Below are 19486 nucleotides of genomic sequence, written 5' to 3' on the forward strand. Positions count from 1 at the left end.
ACCTATGCAACAAGAGTTGTAGCTTTTTGGTTTGAGAAGGTCAGTGAAATGCCCTCAGGATTTATCCTGAGATCCTGTACCTCAGACTGTAGAACCTTTGTCAGTACAGCCATGTGGATGAGTCATGGCCATTGCTTGGCCAACCAAATGTATTACTTTTGACTTCATAATTTATTTTTAAGTTCATTATTCATTAGGCTTTTTAGGCCAATATATTAGTCTCAGCTTCCTTACAAACTGGACCAAGTAAACAGATTGTCATTATCTCATTGTATATCTAAAGAATCATAGATAGAAGGAACTGTGTTAAAGTATTTAAGCATTGTGATTGTGTGATGGTAGTAGAATTGAGTTAGTGTTTTGTTTTCCAAGCGGCTCTATGGCTAGGTGTGATGGTGTACTCATGTATTCCCAGCAAGCAGGCAACCAAGGTAGAACAATTGCTGTAAGTTCAATGCCTGCCTTCACTACATAATTCAAAGCTGGCCTGGCCTAATTAATAAAAAATAAAACAAAAAAAATCAAATTGGCTATATGATGTGGTTACTAAAATTTGTGCCTTGGTTACATAAAATAGTAAAATAACTTCATTAATTTCATTAAGCAGTTTTACCTGGAATCAGTCATTATAATGTATTTGTAAATATTTGTGAATATTTGATTTCTTTAGAAAAATTTTTTTTTAGAAGTCCTTTTTCAGGAAGCTTAAAGATATTCAGTTATTGTTGTAATTAACTTTACGTTATAATAATGACTGTAGGGCTGGCCATATAGCTCAGCAGATTAAAGCACCTGACCGTTCCCTAAAAATACAAAAAAACCCAAAAAACAAAAAAACCAACCACTGTATAATTTTGTTTTAAATGTATTTTAGTACAGGGACTACAGGATCTCACTACACAGATTGGACTCATAGTAATCTTCCTCTTTTCAGTCTCCCATGTGCTGGGATTACAGCAGGCACACGCCACCATGCTCAGTCTCAATTGCTGTCTCAGCGTGCCCTGGGGGTGGAGCCGGCATGGCATGCAAGGATAGAACTCTGGTCCCTGTGCCTGCCCAGTCAGGCGCGTTAGTCCGCTGAGCTATCTGGCTGGCCTATATACTTTTTTAAGCAACTTTTTAGAGAGTAAAAAGATTCCCTTATTCATTACGGGTGAACTTTTTTTTTTTTTTTTTGCGGTGCTGGGGATTGAACTCAGGACTCTGTGCTTGCCAGGCAAGCGCTTATTCTACTGAGCTATCTCCCAGCCCCTTACAGGTGAAAGGCTTTAGTGTACTTTTCATCCCCACTTGGGAAAGTAAGTAATGTTGGGATTTATAGTACTCATAGGTCTTTCTGCTGGTAGGCCTTTATTATCTGCATTATGATAATCATAGCATTCAGATTTTGTTAAGTCAAGTTGTTTGCATTTGCAAGAATAGGATTATTTAAAACAAAGTGTAATTTTTCTTATATGTCCCTTGAAAACTGAAAGAAAAACAAGAAAAAAAATAAAATTTGGTAAAATGTACTTTGTGCACAGTAGTTTTAGAGGCTTATTTATTTTTGGAACAAGGTCTCACTATGTAGTTCAGGCTGGCCTTGAGCTCATTGTGTGAACAAGACTGGACTGGAACGCTTTGTGATCTTCGTGCCTTAGCCTTTGATTGCTGGGGTTTTGGCTATGTTGCCACCATGACTGATGAGAAATTAATTTACAGAGCAAAGTGTGTTGAAAGAATGCTAGTTATTGTAAGTTGTTAGAAAGTTCAAAATAGCATTTTTTAGGAAACTGCTTTTGTTAAAGTTCATTTTATACAGCAGTTAGGTACACAGAAAAGCAAATCAAAGTAGGAATAGAGAAGCTTGTTATTGCTGAGATTCATGTAATCATTTACACTGTCCTGGGGCTGGGGATTTGGCTCAGCGGTAGAATGCTTGCCTAGCAAGCTGGAAGCCCTGGGTTTTGTCCTCAGCACCAACAACAAACAAAAATAATAAACCATTTACACTTTCCCCCAATTTGTACTGTAATAAATACACTTAAAATTTTTAATGAACATTTTCAAGCACATAATTTATCTGGCCAATATCAAACCATAAGTGACTGTATTGTTTTTATATTGTTCCTTATTAACCATTCATACAAAAGAACTTCATTAAAATTTCTCCATGAAAATACATTTCTTAGTGATAAAATTAATAAGTAGGAGTTGCATGGAAATGCCAGTTGTTTATTTAGGAGTTTATTAACTGATGATGGTAGGGGAGCCGGGGAAATGGCTCAGTGGAATAAACACCTCCCTGGCAAGCACAAAGGTCTGAGTTCAAATCCCTGTTCTGCAAAAAAAAAAAAAATTGATGATGGGATAAAAAATGATAAAATAGCCCTTATTTTTCAGAAATAATGCAGAAAGCAGGTAAGTGGGCAGATTCTTTCAGTGCAGCATAAGTGATAGAAGTATATACATATTGACTTAAAAACTTTTTAAATTTATTTTATTTATTTATTTATTTATTTGTGTGTGTGTGTGTGTGTGTGGCCAGCTCAGCCCACCAGGGGGCGGGGCTGGCTGGCATGCCGTGCTGGGGGATCGAACCGCGGTCCATGAGCCTTGCTAAGCTTGTTCCAAGTAAGTGTTCTAGACCACCGAGCCATCTCACCAGCCCACTTAAAAACTTTTGATAGTTGCTAGAAGCTTACAGGTGTTAAGGATTCCAGAGGTAGCATTCCATCTTGCTTGAATAAGTCTTGAGAGAGACAGAACTGATGAGTTTAGAGAAAGAGCATTGTTTAAATAGTCATAGTGGAAGCTTGATTTGCTGCAGCTACTTAACTGGAGTATGAGGTAGATGAAAAGGGGTGGCTGAAGTCACTGAAGGAATAAATTGCCATGTTTTTGTTATGTCTGTGGAATTTAAAAATTTTTTTAGGCAGAGTAGGTTATGTGGGAAAATAAATTCAGTAGCGATAACTGGGATGGTTTTGCTGGAGAGAAGTTATGTTAAGATAATAGCTGGTCAGGTGACATGACAATGTAGCGGAGGTAGTAGAGGGATGGATGGGATAAGAAGGTGTATTTGGTTGAGTAGTAAATAGAAGTATAATTAGCTGCTTAGCTGTGGATGAAGAAGGAACTTAAAGACTCAATAACTTAAGGGTTTCTTGAGTAGTTAGTAGAATACTTATGAGAGGAACAAGTTAAAATAGATTTAGCACATTTAAGTGGACACATTTATTTTAAAGTTCTTTTAGAAAATCCAAGTATGTCTGGCTCTTAGTGAAGCCTGAGACTTTATGGAGGATAGTGGTCTCTTAGACAGTGTATTGTATTAAGTTTCTTAAGGGCAGTTTTCTGTACAGCAAAGCTTAATGCACACAATGAGTATAAAGATGTGGTAGCATTAAAATTTGATTTTTTGTTTTTGTTTTTGTTTTTGTTTTTGTTTTTGTTTTTTTGTGGTACCAGTGATTGAACTCAGGACCTTACACTTGCCAGGCAAGCACTTACTCTACTGAGCTGTCTCCCCAGCCCAAAAAAGTGATGTTTTAAACAACAGAAGAGGCAATGAAATGTAGCCATGTATGTTATAATAAAGAATCTCATTTAGCATTATAGCTCAGACTCAAAGTTTATTGAATTTTTTTTCCTGTAGCAGTTCTAGAAGAGGACAGTTTCAAGATTGTCCTTGATTTTTTTGTACAGTAGACTTTCAAATTAGAATTTATGTGTGTCATACATTGATATTTCTTAGCTGCATTTGTTATGCTGAATTTGATTTGTTGGAATTGGGGCTGGGGAGATGGCTCAGTAGAATAAGTGCTTCCCTGGCAAGCGCAAGGGCCTGAGTTCAATTCCCGGTTCTGCAAAAAAAAAAAAAAAAGAAAAAGAAAAAAGAAAAAGAAATGTAAGGTTCATGAAGACAGCAGCCATACTTATCTAGCTCCTCATTTTCTGTTCTTCATCTAGGTTAGTAGTGGCAGACCTATTGTACATGTGTTAACTGTTTTTCTTCTAGGCAAAGGATGCTAATGTCTAGGTGTTTTGTTTTTTTTTTTTTTCTAAATTAAAATGGAATATTAGGTTTAATTGAGGTGTTGACACTTTGTAGTAAATACTGTAAATGGGTTGTAGCTGGGGCACTTCTTTAAAAGGTTCACTGGTTTAGATCAGTATTAGTTACACTTTTCTTGCTGAATAAACATCTATTAAATGAATCACTGCAAGTTGGTAATGAGAGTACTGCTTGATGATAGTAACAGTTTACTTTGGGCTACTTTATAATCTTTTGCATTTATAGCAGTGGAGCTATACTTATTTGTATATCTTACTGTATTTGTCCTTTTTTTAAAAAAAGTAAAACAAGAGTTGGGCCTGGTGGCATGCATGAGTCTGAGGCCAGCCTGGGCTACAAAGTGAGTTCAAGGCTAGCCTAAACTGCATAGCAAGACACTGTCTCAAAAAACCAACAACAAAAGTAAAACACAAAAATGATAATAATACTATAACTTAAGCGTTAGTCCCATAAATTTAGTAAATTGGAGGTAGAAAAAACAAATTATTATTAAACAAACCAAAAGCAGTGAATCCTTGTTAAGTCCAGTTGTCTAAACTTGTGAGGGAAGGGCCAGCAAAATAGCTCAATGGACTAAATGCCTGCTTAGGCAAGCGCAGGGACTGGGCTTCAATCCCCGGCACCATGTGCTGCACTGGCCCCATCCCTGGACACACTGAGCCAACCACAGAGTCTGGATGTGGTGGAGCACAGTTGGAATCCCAGTGCTGAGGAGGCTGAGACAGGAGTCTCACTATAAGTCTGAGGTGCATAGTGAGACCCTATACCAACTATATAAAAAACAAACCAAAAATAAAAAAATAAAAAAAATAATAATAAACTTGTGAGGGAAAAAGAACCAAATTAAATTGCATGCATAAATTGTGAGCAGTGAACTGCTGACCGCTTATCTAACTTCAGGTCTTAGTAACACATTTGTTTAATATGAATCATGCCTTCACCCATTTCCTTCTATCCTGTTCTCATATGTAAGCTTATTTATTTTAGTTAGAATGTTTGATTTTTCTACTCATAGAAAGATTCTTGAAAGAAGATAGAAAACTATTGGGCCAGCCAAATAGCTCAGCAGATTAAAGTGCCTGCAAGCAGGCACAGGAGCTGGGGGTTCCATTCCCAGGCCTGCGTTCCAGCCCCACCCCCAGGGCACACTGAGATGGCACTTGAGACTGGGCGTGGTGTAATCCCAGCACTTGGGAAGCTTTAAAGAGGCAGATCACTCTGAGTCCATCTAGTAGCGAGACCCTGAACCCCCTGTAGACATTTCCCTAAAATACAAAAAAGAAAAGAAAATAGAAAATTGTCTATAAACATCTTACAGAAAATTTGCACAAAGCTTTGACAAGATTATACATTGTTGACAAAACTTGTATTTCAACCCAGATGTATCAAACTTCGTAATTTCTTCTCTATCTTATGTTAAAAGATACAACACAATAATTTTTCAAATGAATATGTTCATGTAACCAAAATTCAAATCAAGAAACATTGCAAATATCCTACAAGTTTCTCCCTTGTTTTCTCAGTGATTGACCACCTACATAAAATGATGGGTGACATACTCGTTCTGCTTTATCCCAGGCTTTTTAAAAGAAATTCATAAATTCATTTTTAGGAGCTAAATACTCCATGAATATTTGACAGTATATCAAAACTGTAAAATGTGATGACTAGAATGAGACCACTGAATTAATTTTGTAACAACATAGGGAAATATCTCTTGCAGTAATGCTGTATGTTGGAGAATTAGGAGGTAAAGAACTTGAAGTATGTAAACAATTCTTTTGCAGCCCAATTTCCTGTGAAGTTCACCTACAGTGGGATACTGAAATAGTGGCAAGATTTCTGAGATGGAGACATGTCAGAATTTTAAAAACATTGGCTTTTAAAATGAGCTTAAGACATTTTCTACAATGTTAGCGTGTCTTTCTATCCATTTAAAGCTATGTAGCTCCATTGCTATAAATGAATCTGTGTGTGGGTGTGTAACACATTGCACATATTACTGTGTTGTATACTTTTATGTTTCTCAGATTATTTTTATTAATTTGTTTTAGGAGTTATGGAACAGCACCTGTAAATCTTAACATCAAGACAGGGGGAAGAGTTTATGGAACTACAGGTAAAATTTATAGTTAAGTCAATAGGAAAAAAGCACATGTCTTGAATAGGTGATAAGCAGATTATAATAGCTTTTTTTTTTTAAGGAAGGAAAGGTTTATTTAGCTCACAGTTACTGGAAATTTCAGCCCATACTCAGCTGGTTCCAAGGCAGAGTGGCACATAGCAGAGAACAACCTTTCATGTCAGTGGCAGGGAGGAAGAGAGCAAAATGGAGTAGTAGCAGCAACAATGGCTCTATAATAGCTTTTTAAATAACTGATGTTTGACCGTATGTTATAGACATCTACAAACTTTATATAAAGGGCCGAAGAATCAGTATTTTCAGCTGTGATGGCTACATAGTTCTTTATTACTATTATTTTTGTTCTTTTATAATTCTTTTTTTTTTTTTTAGTGGAACCGGGGATTGAACTCAGGCCCTTGCGCTTGCCAGGGAAGCGCTTATTCCACTGAGCCATCTCCCCGGCCCCTGTTCTTTTATAATTCTTAAAAAAAATTTATCTTTATTCACTCATTGTACAAAACAGTGACTTAAAATATAGAAGTTAGCATTTTCTTACTGGGATAGTAATCCCTTATTTATAAGTAATAAATCTCTAATATTTCTATCCCTTTTATTTTCTACCATAAAGTTTGTCTTAGCCTACTTTTTTCTCTGTGGTAAAAAGTAAATATGCCCTTTATTGAATCCTTGCCATTTATTGTGGTAAGAATGATAAAACCGTATTAATGTTTTCTGTTGTATGTTATAGTTTTTGCCTATGTAGCCCCTTTACCATTTTGTATTGCTATATAATAGGAACAAAAGTCAAAGGTGTAGACCTTGATGCACCTGGAAGCATTAATGGAGTTCCACTCTTGGAGGTAGATTTGGATTCTTTTGAAGATAAGCCATGGCGTAAACCTGGTAAGATTGTTGTGGATTATATTAATTTCAGAGAAGTATTTGTGTCATCAGAAAAGTAATTTTGACCATTAATTTAGAATATTGTTTTTTTCTGCTTTGTTTTGCCTTAAGCAATTGATGAATGCTAAGAACTTGTATGATTAAATCTTTTTTTTTTTTTTTAGTGTTTCCTTTATTTATTTATTTCTTTTTTCTTTTCTTTTTTTTTTTTTAATGGTCAGCTCAACCCACCCTGGGAGCGGAGCTGGCATGGCATGTGGTGCTGGGGATCGAACCGAGGTCCCTGCATGCTTGCCTAAGCTTGCCTAAGCAGGCACTTTAGACCACTGAGCTATCTCACCAGCCCCTGATTAAATCTTTTTTTTTTTAAATTTATGTGTGTGTGTGTGTGTGTGTGTGTGTGTGTGTGGCCAGCTCAGCCCACCAGGAGGCGGGGCGGGCTGGCATGTGGTACTGGGGGGATTGAACCGTGGTCCCTGTGCTTTGCTAAGCTTGGTCTAAGTAGGTGCTTTAGACCACTGAGCCATCTCACCAGCCCCTGATTAAATCTTATTAGTGGCCTTATATGCCTTTGAATGTAGACTTGGATATTCTTTGCTATATATTTTGATCAAAATGTTTTATAGTCTTTAATGCTGTGTAATTTGTGTGTGTGTGTGTGCGCGCTGGTTAATTCTGAAAGATATGAAAATTAGAATGATGACTGATAAAATTGTAAAATTATATTTTATGGTTCATATTTTTATGTTGTATAGAGTTGAAATATTTGCACATTAAAACTATGTTTTTTCTGTAGGTGCCGATCTTTCTGATTATTTTAATTATGGGTTTAATGAAGATACCTGGAAAGCTTACTGTGAAAAACAAAAGAGGATACGAATGGGACTTGAAGTTATACCAGTTACTTCTACTACAAATAAAATTACGGTAATTAGTAAACATTCCAGAATTCCCTTGCCTTTTCTACTGTCCTATTTGTATATCCCAAATAAGTCACTTTTCCCTAAAAAGGTGGTTAAATGCTATATTATAGTTGAAAACTTTCATTCTCTATACTGTGTTTGGTTTTTTCCCCTTCCTTTCCTTTTAGAGTTTCTTATTAAAGATTATCTTATTTTCTTAGTTTCAAATCACTGACTAGCCATAGCTAGTTTGTCTTATATGGCCTGTCAAGTAAAAATTGTGCAGTATCTTAATGGGGAATATGTTATTTAACTTAGGCCGAAGACTGTACTATGGAAGTTACACCAGGTGCAGAGATGCAAGATGGCAGATTCAATCTTTTTAAGGTGAATTTTAGTAAATTATCCTTGGTTGCTCTCATTTTTGTTCTTGAGTCTGCTCCCATACCATTATTCAAGGAACAAATTTAAAATGAAAGTAGCTACCTTTCTTCTCAACCCTTCAGCTTCCTGGTGACTTACAAATTTGCTGATTGTTTTTTATCTCCACTTTTGCAAGCATGTGTATTTATAGCCTATCATACTAACAACTGCCAAGTAAAACTATTCTTTGCTATATGTTGAGATTATATTTTGTGTCTAGTACATGTTTGCTTATAGAATATAAGAGTCCCTGGCAACAGATTAAGTCCTCATTGTGGATCATATTCTAACCTTTATCAGCACAATTAAAAGTTTATTTTTCCTCATTTTCTTAAAAAAAAAAAAAGGGTTATGATATGTTTGTTATCTATGTGACACTAAAATTATTGGTGTGATTTCCTTTTGTAATTCAAGATATTTTCTAGAATTTTACACATTTCTCAGAGAGTCCCTGGGAATTCAAGAAATGAGATAATGTCTTTGATTTTTAAGATTAATAGTTAGAAAGAGCAGGTTTATGTGAGGGTAGTGAAGGCAGATACTACCACCTGGGTGTCAAATCAGACTTCTGGCTTCTCCCTGCCATGGTACGATCACAGAGCCAGTCGAAACAGTATTTTCATACTTGCTTTCTTGAAACGTAGTTGGGTGTTCTACTTTCTTTCTCTTAATATTTGATTCTTACATTGAATAACACTGGATGGACACTGGAAGGACCCTTTTCTTTGTGGTATTTACTGGAGGAACTCTTTTGACCTGGATATAGAACTCTGCCCATTAGGGAACATAAGCTCTGTCTACCAAAATAATGCGTTATGCAGTGCGTGTGTTGTATCTGCAGATATTGGACAGAGTTCTATATGAAGAATTTAATTTTAATGTACATTTCTACTGTGTATGAGCATTTGTTTTTGTCCTGTTGTAAATATTTTGATGCTGTCTGCTGTATTATAAATGGTTATTGGGATCTTTAGGTTATGTTAATCTACTTAGACATTGAATTTTTTTAATTTTTCTTGATTATAATGAGTAGACAAATTGTCTTAAGTGAACTAGTTTGTAGTGGCCCTGACTTTTGTAATATAGAAATTAGAACTGCCATTATAAACTGTCAGCTCCTTTGTACATACTACACTGTTTGTTTTATTTATTTTTTTAATTTTATTTTTGGCGGAACTGGGGATTGAACTCAGGACCCTGCACTTACTCCACTGAGTCATCTCCCCGGCCACCTATACTGTTCGTTTTAGAGGATACTAAAAACAGTAAAAAATGATTCCTTTGGGCTGGTCTCTCACTCAAGGTAGACATCATGAACATTATATATATATATATATGTTTATTTGAAATGTCTTTTGATTGAGAAGTTATTGACTGTCCCATTCTCATTAACTTGATACTGAATAAGGACTTGATTTCCTTTTTAATATGCTTAAATAATAATGTCAGAAATATTAATTGGGAATAGGGCACATATTTAATAATGTATGTGGTAAATTTTTTATTTTGTTATTATGTCTGTCATGGTTTGTAAGAGAGCCATGATGAGAAGCACTAGCCAGGAAACATGTAGGCAGCAGTAAGCATAATCTGTTTATTTGTTTGTTTTGGAAAATGAAGTAGCTGCAAGATGCATTATAGAATAAAAAAGAGGCTAGATAGGGAGTTTTTGTGATACTACAAGGAATGGGATGAACTAGGGCCTGAGCTCAGTGGTGAGTTGCAGTTTCTGTTCATGTCCCCTGCAAAGGTAGTTTCATCCTCAGTGAAGTGAGAGACAACCTGTTAACTTATTTTTATGTAATACTCAAACATGGTAATAAGTAGTGAGAATAGTACCATGTAGAAGAAAAATAGACCCCAACATATTTTTTTTCCTTTTTTGAGTATAGCATTTTCTTTTCTTTTTTATGTATTTAGTACAGGGTCTACAGGGTCTCACTACACAGATTAGATTTGTAGTGGTCCTCCTGTTTTCAGCCTCCCAAGTGATGGGATTACCAGGTACCTCCACACCTAGTCTCAATTAGTGTCTCAGCACACCCAGGGGGCTGGACCGGCAGGGCACAACCATTTTTTTAAAGAAAACTCTTTAGTCATTTGTGCACACATGTATGTACATACAGATTTTTTTCTCTAGCAGAATATAGTTATGTTTTATTACCTGTGTCTGAAATTTAGCAATTATGTTTCTTGAGCTGTTTTCTACTATAGAATTAAGCACTTGGTCTCTTTAATTTGAAAGTACATATCCTTGACATTAGGGATGCTTTTGTCTCTTTTTTTTAAGGTTATATATTTGGTACAGGGTCTTGCTTTGCAGCTGGAACTTCTAGCTATCCTCCTATCTCAGTCTCCAACTGTTGGCATTACAAGCATGCACCACCACACCCAGTCTTGGCCGCCTACTCAGCACTGCTCAGCACCGGGCCAGCATACCATACAGTACCAGGGATCGAATCCAGGTCCTTGTGCTTGCCAGGCAGCCACTTAGACCACAGAGCTAGGCTCACGGATGCTTTTTTCTTGCTTTACTTTTTCTGTTCTGATTCCTTTTGGAAATGTTACTTATCTCTTGAGGGACTTGTTCAGCCTTTTAACCTTTGTACTCGGTTTCCAGTTTTGCTATTATGGTCTTAATACTCAAGAAAATGTTATTATTTCATTGTAATACCCTGTCTTTACACAGTGATCAGCATTTTTTATTCCTCCCTACCTCTCAAAGGATGTTAATTATGGATTGTGTTTTTTAGGTTTTTCTTTCCTGTATAATCTTTTTTTTTTTTTTTTTTTTTTTTTTTTTCAGAACCGGGGGTTGAACTCAGGCCCTTGCCAGGGAAGTGCTTTATTCTATTGAGCTATCTTCCCCAGCCCCATTTTTTTCAAGCTGAATTTTTGTGTTTTATTTTTGGCTTTTGACTTGGACTTTCTTTCAAATATTTGTTGATTGTTGGCCTTTCACTTCATGTTAGAATGGACTACCAAAAAGTTGAATGGAAGATCTGTGTAAATGAATCCAACTTTTAATTGTAAGCTTTGCAGTAGGACTGAACTTTTTGCACGTTAATATCCTTAAGTTGTTTTGCTTTTATTTTTTTCATTTTTGTGACAATAATGATTTGGTTTTGTTCAGTGAAGACATTCTATATTCCAGTAACCTGCCCAGAAAGTATATGGCTAGATGATTCCAGTGTTTGAGGAGCTAAAGTTATCAGTTTCTGAAACTTTCTGGTTCCCATCATGATAATGAATTTGCCTTTGCTTTTTCATTGCTGATTTAAGATTCAGCTTTGTTTAATTTGCTCATTCACATGCTGTTTTTCTCATCTGTTTTGAAAGTTTTAAATTTTGTTGGCCTTTTTTTCTTTTTAATTACTGATTGAAACACAATTCTGGTAATTGAGTTATGTCTTTCTGTTTTTCTTTCTTTTTTTTTTTTTGTTAGGGAAGGGTCTACAGTGTCTCACTACTAGATCAAACATGTAATGATCTGTCTGATTGCAGCCTCCCAAGAGCTGGGATTACAGGCGGGTGCTACCATACTCAGTCTCAATTGCCATCTCAGTGGGCCCCGGGGGCGGGGCTGGCACCGCAGGCCAGGGGATTGAACCCCTGGCCCCTATGCCTACTTGAAGGCACTTTAATCTGCTAAGGTATTTGGCTGGCCCTGCTTTTCCTTTTTTTTTTAATCCTAGCATTTTTTGCTAAATGTTTTCTTAGATTGTTAAACTTTTTGATAAATGTAATTTTAAAGTGGCATAATCTTTTATTTGAGTATGTGACAAGTTATTGAGTTTCTTCTTTTTCATGTGTTGCTCATAATGCTTACACTGTTTTTTTTTTCTTTTTGGAGACAGGGTCTCACTATGCAGTTCAGACTGGCTTTGAGCTCACTTCATAGCCCATGCTGGTTTTGAATTCTCAACAATCTTCCTACCTCAGCCTTCCAAGTACTGTGGTTTCAGGCATGCACCATCATGCCTGGCAGTGTACACTATTACAAGTGATACTATGATAGACAGCTGAAGAAGTTTCAAAAATAAAATTCTAAAACTTTTGATACAGTGGTAGTATAATTTAGTTGAATATTTAATTTCTTGAAATTACAGATTTTAGTTAAATTTTGTTTGGATTTTATGTTTTTTGGTTTTTTTTTAGGAAATTAGTTACAGTGTCTTGCAGTTTTTTTGTATTTTAGGGAAGGATCTACAGGGTGTTCAGGGTTTCACTACTAGATCAGACTCAGTGATCCACCTGATTACAGCCTCCCAAGAGTTGGGATTACAGGGGTATGCTACCACCCTCAGTCTCAATTGCTATCTCAGCTTGCCCTGGAGGCGGGTCCACCACAGCAGGCCCAGGGATCAAACCGCTGGCCCCTGTGCCTGCTTGCAGGCACTTAATCTGCTGAGCTCTATTTGACTGGCCCTACAGTTTTTTGAGTTTTTTTTTTTAATGTTAGGTCATAAATACTAAGTCTCATTATTACAAGTTTTGAGACTTGTAATCCTGAGTGCAAAGTCTTAAGAAAAACAAATAGTTAATGATAGTTCAAGTTGACTGGTAAGGTTGCTAAAATGGTAAGAATTTTCAGAATTCAATGAGTATATTATGAACAAACTAAGAACAGAAAATTAATTAGGAAGTACAAGCAAGTTTATGTGTTTAAGAATCTGCCATCTTCCTATCTTCTCCTTTCCTCCCACTGTACTTTTTTTTATTTTTTTTTGCGGAACCAGGGATTGAACTCAGGCCCTTGAGGTTGGGGAAGCCCTTATTCCACTGAGCCATCTTCCTGGCTCCTGCTACTGTACATTTTTGGTATCTGTTCTTCCATCTTTCTCTTACAAGCTCTCTCCTACTTCATTTTTCAGACTTACCTTTTTTCCTCCCCAGTGTTTAATTCAGCATTGACTATGCATGAAAGTGCATTATGCTTGGGTGGGGAGGTAAGATGTACATACTAGACATCAGCCACATAGTTTTACAATTTATCTTAATGAGAAAGACAGGTTTTAAGTCATCATACAAAATTATATAAACATGTCCCTTGAAGGACTTTTAAGAAGTGACATGTAAGGTGAGTCTCAGTTAATCAAATAACAAATATTAATTATTTATTGGATGCCAGATAGTTTTTCTAGGCACTTGAGATATAGATTTTTATTATACATGTTTCATGTCTTCCATGATCCTCCATTATAGTGGCACCAGACAGTAGTCATACCAAATGAGGTAATTTCAGATAATAATCTTAGTGATAAAGCCTATGAAGAAAATTTAAAAAGTGATCATGTGTAAAGATCGAGAATAGTGAGGGAAAGCCCCTCCAAAGCCAGTAGGTTAAATGACACAGTAGTCTTCACATACTTGCAGGGAATACATTCTAGTATCCTTAGTCAATATCTACAGCTGTGAGAGTAACACACCTTATATTTTGTATGTTTTTTTCTTATACAGTACTTTTTTGCTTGAGGCAAGGTTTCCCTGTATAGTTTAGGCTAGTGTTGAACTTACTATTATACTGTGTTGCCCAGGTGGCTTTAAACTTGTAGTGATCCTTCTGCCTCAATCTTCAGAGTGCTGTGCTGGAAATACAGGCGTATGCCACCACAATCAGCTGTTGGTCTCATATTTCTGGTTTTCCCTGAGATTTGTGTATTTCTGACCATAGCCCCAGAATGTAGTAGGTCGGAGATAGTTAATAAATGTTTGGGAACTGAATTATGTTTACTTTCCTGTCACCAGATAACTTTTGTAGTATTACTTGTGGATTGTTTTCAATCATTTCAGTCTATCTCTGTTACCTTAGTGCTAACCCTCTTGTTAGCATCAGTACATTTTAAATGATTTCTAAAAAGCAGTGAAAGTCATTTTCAAATAAATTCAATGCTAAACCCTAATTATGTTAAACTGTCAGGGATTGGATTGGACTCCAGTTAATAAGTGTTAAGACTATAGTTGCTTAAATGAACAGAATTTTAATTTCCCCTCATGTAATGATTAATTGGGAGGGAGATGATTCCTGGAATCAACTCAAGTGATTCTTTAAGGTATCTGAGATTCTCTTGACCTTTATCTCATGGGGAAGGAGGGTGATGTTGAATTTAAATAAAACAGACAATAAAATTTAAATGGGGCCTAAAATAAAGTATGATGTTATTTAAGTATAGGGTATCTTTGTTTAAATTTAATAATTTGATGATCTTAAAGATAGGTAAATGGGCCAGCAAGATAGCTCAGCAGTCCAAGTGCAGGGATCCACATTCGATCCCTGGCACCACATTCTACAACAGCTTTGGTGTGTCAAGCCTGCCACAGAGACCAGGCGTGGTGGCCCAGGCCTGTAATCCCAGCACTGGGGAGGCTGAAAACAGGGTGATTGCAGGTCCAAGCTGTGTAGTGAGACCCTGTACCGAATACATAAAAAAAAAAAAATCATAAACACCAGTGTCATATTTACTCTTCTCTCGTTGCTGGGTAAAATACCTGCCACCCAAAATGAAGAAAGGAAAGCTTTACTTAGCTCACAGTTAATGGAGGTTTTAGTCCATACTCAGTTGGCTCCAAAGCAGACTGGCACATGACAGAGGGCAGCAGTTCATGGCAGCGGAGGGCAGAAAATAGCAAGAGCAAAAGGGATGAATAGCAGAAAAATGGCCACAGAGAGCAAGTCTGTCGCTTAAGTTACAGTCAGGCTATCTGCCCCAGGCTGGGTGTAATACACCTATAATCCCAGCAGCACTCAACACCCATAATCCCAGTGGATCATGAGTTAATCCCAAACTCTTGAAGTCCATCCCATGACTGCATAGGGCTTTGAGGAGACAACTAGACACAAACCATAGCAGCCAGTCTAGAAAAGTATGAGTAGAGTATACTACACTGAGAGAATGTGATAGAAGCAGAGGCATTGGATAGCCTAGTTCATAAGTTAATATAAAGGACAAGGGAAAAGACAGATGATAGTCTTTATGCTTCTAGGTAAACTGGCAGCATGTAGTATTAATAGAGTGAGAATATGGGAGAAGTGATACGAATATATAGGAGCAAATTATTCACATTAATGTTGTACCAAGTCATTGTCTAAAAAATAGAATGGATAAAAATGGTTATTGATTGATTGTTTAGGTAAAGGTAGTGAATATGAAAGGGAAGATTCTTTGTGGCCTTTCTTGAACTCTGAATCATGGAGTTATAACCAAGTGTCTTAGACTTCTGGTCATCTGGAGGAATTTATTCAAGTGCCAAGGACTTTGGGCTTCTAAGTGACAAAGTATACTACTTTTTAAAAATTATTATTTTGAGTTTTCAAGACATGATGTTGCTGTGTAGTCCCGGCTGATCTTGAACTCACAATTCTTTCTTAGCCTCCCAAGTGTTGGGACTACATGCTTGTGCCACTATGCCTGGCTGCAGAAATGTATCCGTTTTAATACTTGAAACATTTTGATCCCATAATCCATCTTTGGTACCTTTTACCTAATGCTAGTCTAACATAGGTGACTTAATAATTATTCAGCTGTGAAACATTCTTTGTGTTTAACTTTAAATCAAATGCTATAAATCTAATATCTAAAGTACACTTTGAGTGTACTATTAAATGTAAAAAGCTAATAAAACAGTTTTTTTGTGTGTGTGTTGTTTTGTTTGTTTTGTTTTTATTTTTTTAGGTACAACAGGGGAGAACTGGAAATTCCGAGAAAGAAGCAGCACTTCCTTCCACCAAAGCTGAGTTTACTTCTCCGCCTTCTTTGTTCAAGACTGGACTTCCACCAAGCAGGTTAGTTAGATGGCTGTGACTCAGTTATTCTAAGAGATTGTTACCTTCATGTTTTTATAAAATCTCTCAGCCTTTACCAACAAAAACTGAAATATTCCACTTTTATGTAAAATGAATTCTTTGTGAAAAACTTTTTAGGGTGGTATTCCATCTTAAAGAGAAGTCTGGGTAAGTAAGAAATAAAGTGTCATATGTAGTTATGTGTATGTATCAAGAGGTAGATACCTTGTTTTCGAGAGAGGTGCTAGCAGTGATCTGTTTCCTGTGCCTATTTTTACAGAGAGTTACTAAACTTTGTAAGTCTAGAGCTACTGGGTTTAAAGGTGTTTTGCTGATTTTAGTGAAAGATAGTGGAAATTTCAGTCTGGAAAATCTTTTACATTAAAGCTACTTTATTTTCTCTATTGGGTTTTAAATGGTACACTTTGTGTCCACAAAGAAAGACTAGATTTAAGAGGAATATATATGCTACAAAACATCGTTTTTCTCAAACATGACAGTTACCTTTCTGCCCCATTTAAAGGAAAATGGCACATGATAAGCTAAGATGAGAGAAGTTTGAGAATGTGTAGCAGCTTACTCTTGGGTTGGATAAAGGTGATTTAAATCTGAGCCTCAAACAAATCAACCCTGTTATTATTTCTCAGCCATATCACTTACCTCTCAGGTTGCTTCTTTATTTATACAAGTTTCTGTTTTCATTTTTCTACAACTTTTTATTTCTATAAGAGGTTATACTTCATAATATACTAATGCAGGAAAAGACGTTATGGGAGTATGATGTTTAGCTCCAATAAGGAGATTTATGGAGCTTTCAGCTAAAATTAAATATCAGAAAGCAATTCAAGATTTTTGTGGATTGTCATACTAATTATTTAAACTAAATGCAATCTCATAAAATGAATTATGATAGCTAAGGGTATTGATACCTTTAGGTAGTATTGTGGCTTTTGCTTTTTTTAAAGGTCAAGTTTGATTCATTGAGTTAATAACATTCTGCATTATAGTATAGTATTAAGAGTGTGGAACTGGACTTAGACTTTCGAGATTCAAAATCTGGCTTTGCAGTTTACTAGTTGTGTTTCCTTGGGAAAATTTCTTAATCTTGTTTAAGTAACAATTTTCTAATCTATAAAATGTAGCAGTAGCACTTCTTTCCCTCTGTAGTTATATTTTAAATGATGATTTACATAAAGCATTTTATAAGAATTTGGTGATTGAAAATATGTTAAATGTTTGCTGTTATAATTAAGCTATTTAAAAAGCAGCATCAGTTTTTTGTGCTTTGCTTTTTTTATTTTGTTATTGTTATTTGGGTTTGGTTTTAAAATCTCAATTTAGGAGCTTTTCTAAGAATAGCCTAAGGGTGGAAACCAGGACCAGTTGGAAACTTGTACCAGTTACGTAGACAAGAAATAATGGTGACCTGGATCAAGGTGGTAGTGGTGAAGATGGTTTAAATAATTGTCATATATTACTGATGTATTTCACATTATAGACAATAACCTATTTTGAGCTCGGTGTGGTGGAGTACACCTGAGGATTGCTGTGAGTTAAGTCAGCCCAGGCTACCTAGTGAGTCCAGGCCAGCCTGAACTACATAGTGAGACTCTGTCTCAATAAACAAACAGGAAAAAAAAAAAAAAAAAAAGCCTGTTTTGATGGGTCAGGTCCAGATTTTAAGGAGAAAGATGTCAAGAGTGAATCCAAAGATTTTGTCCTCAACTTAGTTCCCCCCCCTTAACTTAGTTTGAATGAAGGAGTTGTCATTACTGAGAAGGAAAAGATAAGATGAGAAGTGGCTTTTGAAGGAAGACCCAGAACTTAGTTTAGGACAGTTGAAATGGGTAATTAATATGCAAATGGAAAATCTGACTCGGAAGTTGGGTATGTGGATCTTGAATAGAGGGGAAGAGAATCAGCTACAATACAAATTTGGGGTGATCACTGTATAAATAGTATTGAAATGAAGCTGTGGAATGGAATTATTAGAGTATGAAAGATAAACATTGATGGAGAAGTGATAGGGTACTCCTTTGTACACAAGAAAAGTTGATCCATAAGAGACCAATAAGGAATAAAGACTGTAGGTAAGTAGGAAGAAACTCCAAGTGTATGTATTTAATGTGTTTTAAGAGGGAATGATCATTATTAATATTAAACATTAATGATTGGTTAAGAAGATGAAGACTGAGAATAACTATTGAATTTTCGAATGTTATAGTCATTGGTGACCCTGGGTAGAATGATTTTCAGTGTACAAAGTATAAAGACTTTGGATTGGGCTCAAGGGACATAGAAGAAAAGAATTGGGCTGGTAAGGTAGTTCAGTGGCCTGAGCACTTACTTAGACAAGTGTAAAAACTGGGGATCAATCCCTGGCACCACTCAATCCCTGGCACCACATAGCGCCCTGCCTTGGCCCTGCCCCCAGGCCCACTGAACCGGCCACTGAGGCTGGGTGTGATGGTGCATGCCTGTAATCCCAGTGTTGAGAAGGCTGAAAACAGGAGGATCTGCGAGTCTGAGCTGTGTAGTGAGACCCTGTACCAAATACATAAAAAGAGAAAGAGAGAGAAAAACCTAGGAAACATTTTTTTAAAAAAACAATAGTCTTGGGCTGGGGAGATGGCTCAGTGGAATAAGCACTTCACTGGCAAGCTCAACAGCCTGAGTTGAATCTCGGTTCTGAAAAAAAAAAAAAAAAATCCTAAAAAATGATAGTCTTTTTGGAACTGGTATCTAGAGAGAAGTATGGGCTTAGGAGATTATTTAAAATAAAAGATGTTGCATTACTTTGTATACATCATGGGTTATTTACTCAGCAAAAATTACTAATGGACCAATAGGGAAAGGGACAGTTATAGTTATAGATCAGTGTCCTTAATAAGACCAGAAGATGTGATATATAAGTAGAAAGGTTAAGCTTAAATAAGAACATGAACAACTAACAATTCATTCATAGCAACAGAGAATGCAGGATAGATAAGGGGCCAAATGCAGGGAGATGGGAAGAGCAGCATGGTTATGGAAATGGTTAGTTCTCTTTAGATTGCTGCTTCCCAGAAAAAGAAGATGCATACTTAAGCTGGAGAGAGTAAAGATAGTTGAAATGGTGGGGTAAAGATTCAAGAAGAGAGAAGCCATGAATTAGTCTTTTTTTTTTTTACTCACAACAAGGGAAACAAGTTGGTTGGCAGTACCTGGAGGTAAATAGAGAGTCAACAGAGCTTTTTCCCCAAGATGTGAGAAATGTCATTTTTGTTTGCTAACCAGTGGGTTAGTAAACT

At 36.3% G+C, this 19486-nt stretch overlaps 1 protein-coding gene across 7 annotated transcripts in view; it reads left to right on the plus strand.

The window, feature by feature from the left end:
- Fip1l1 (factor interacting with PAPOLA and CPSF1) overlaps positions 1-19486 on the plus strand; it is a 93087-nt gene that overhangs the window by 16025 nt on the left and 57576 nt on the right. For 4 of the 7 annotated variants that reach the window (XM_023711084.1, XM_023711081.1, XM_023711082.1 and 1 more), the window contains exons 5-8: positions 6115-6179; positions 6981-7088; positions 7885-8015; positions 16087-16196. In XM_023711084.1, coding sequence (XP_023566852.1) covers positions 6115-6179; positions 6981-7088; positions 7885-8015; positions 16087-16196 — 414 coding nt within the window. Of the gene's footprint in view, positions 1-6114; positions 6180-6980; positions 7089-7884; positions 8016-8308; positions 8378-16086; positions 16197-19486 lie in introns of all 7 variants that reach the window. The other 3 variants (XM_004627504.2, XM_023711083.1, XM_023711080.1) reach the window with 1 other exon arrangement.

The sequence above is a fragment of the Octodon degus genome, unplaced genomic scaffold (assembly GCF_000260255.1).
Source record: "Octodon degus isolate 3935 unplaced genomic scaffold, OctDeg1.0 scaffold00019, whole genome shotgun sequence".
In the NCBI taxonomy this organism is placed as follows: domain Eukaryota; kingdom Metazoa; phylum Chordata; class Mammalia; order Rodentia; family Octodontidae; genus Octodon; species Octodon degus.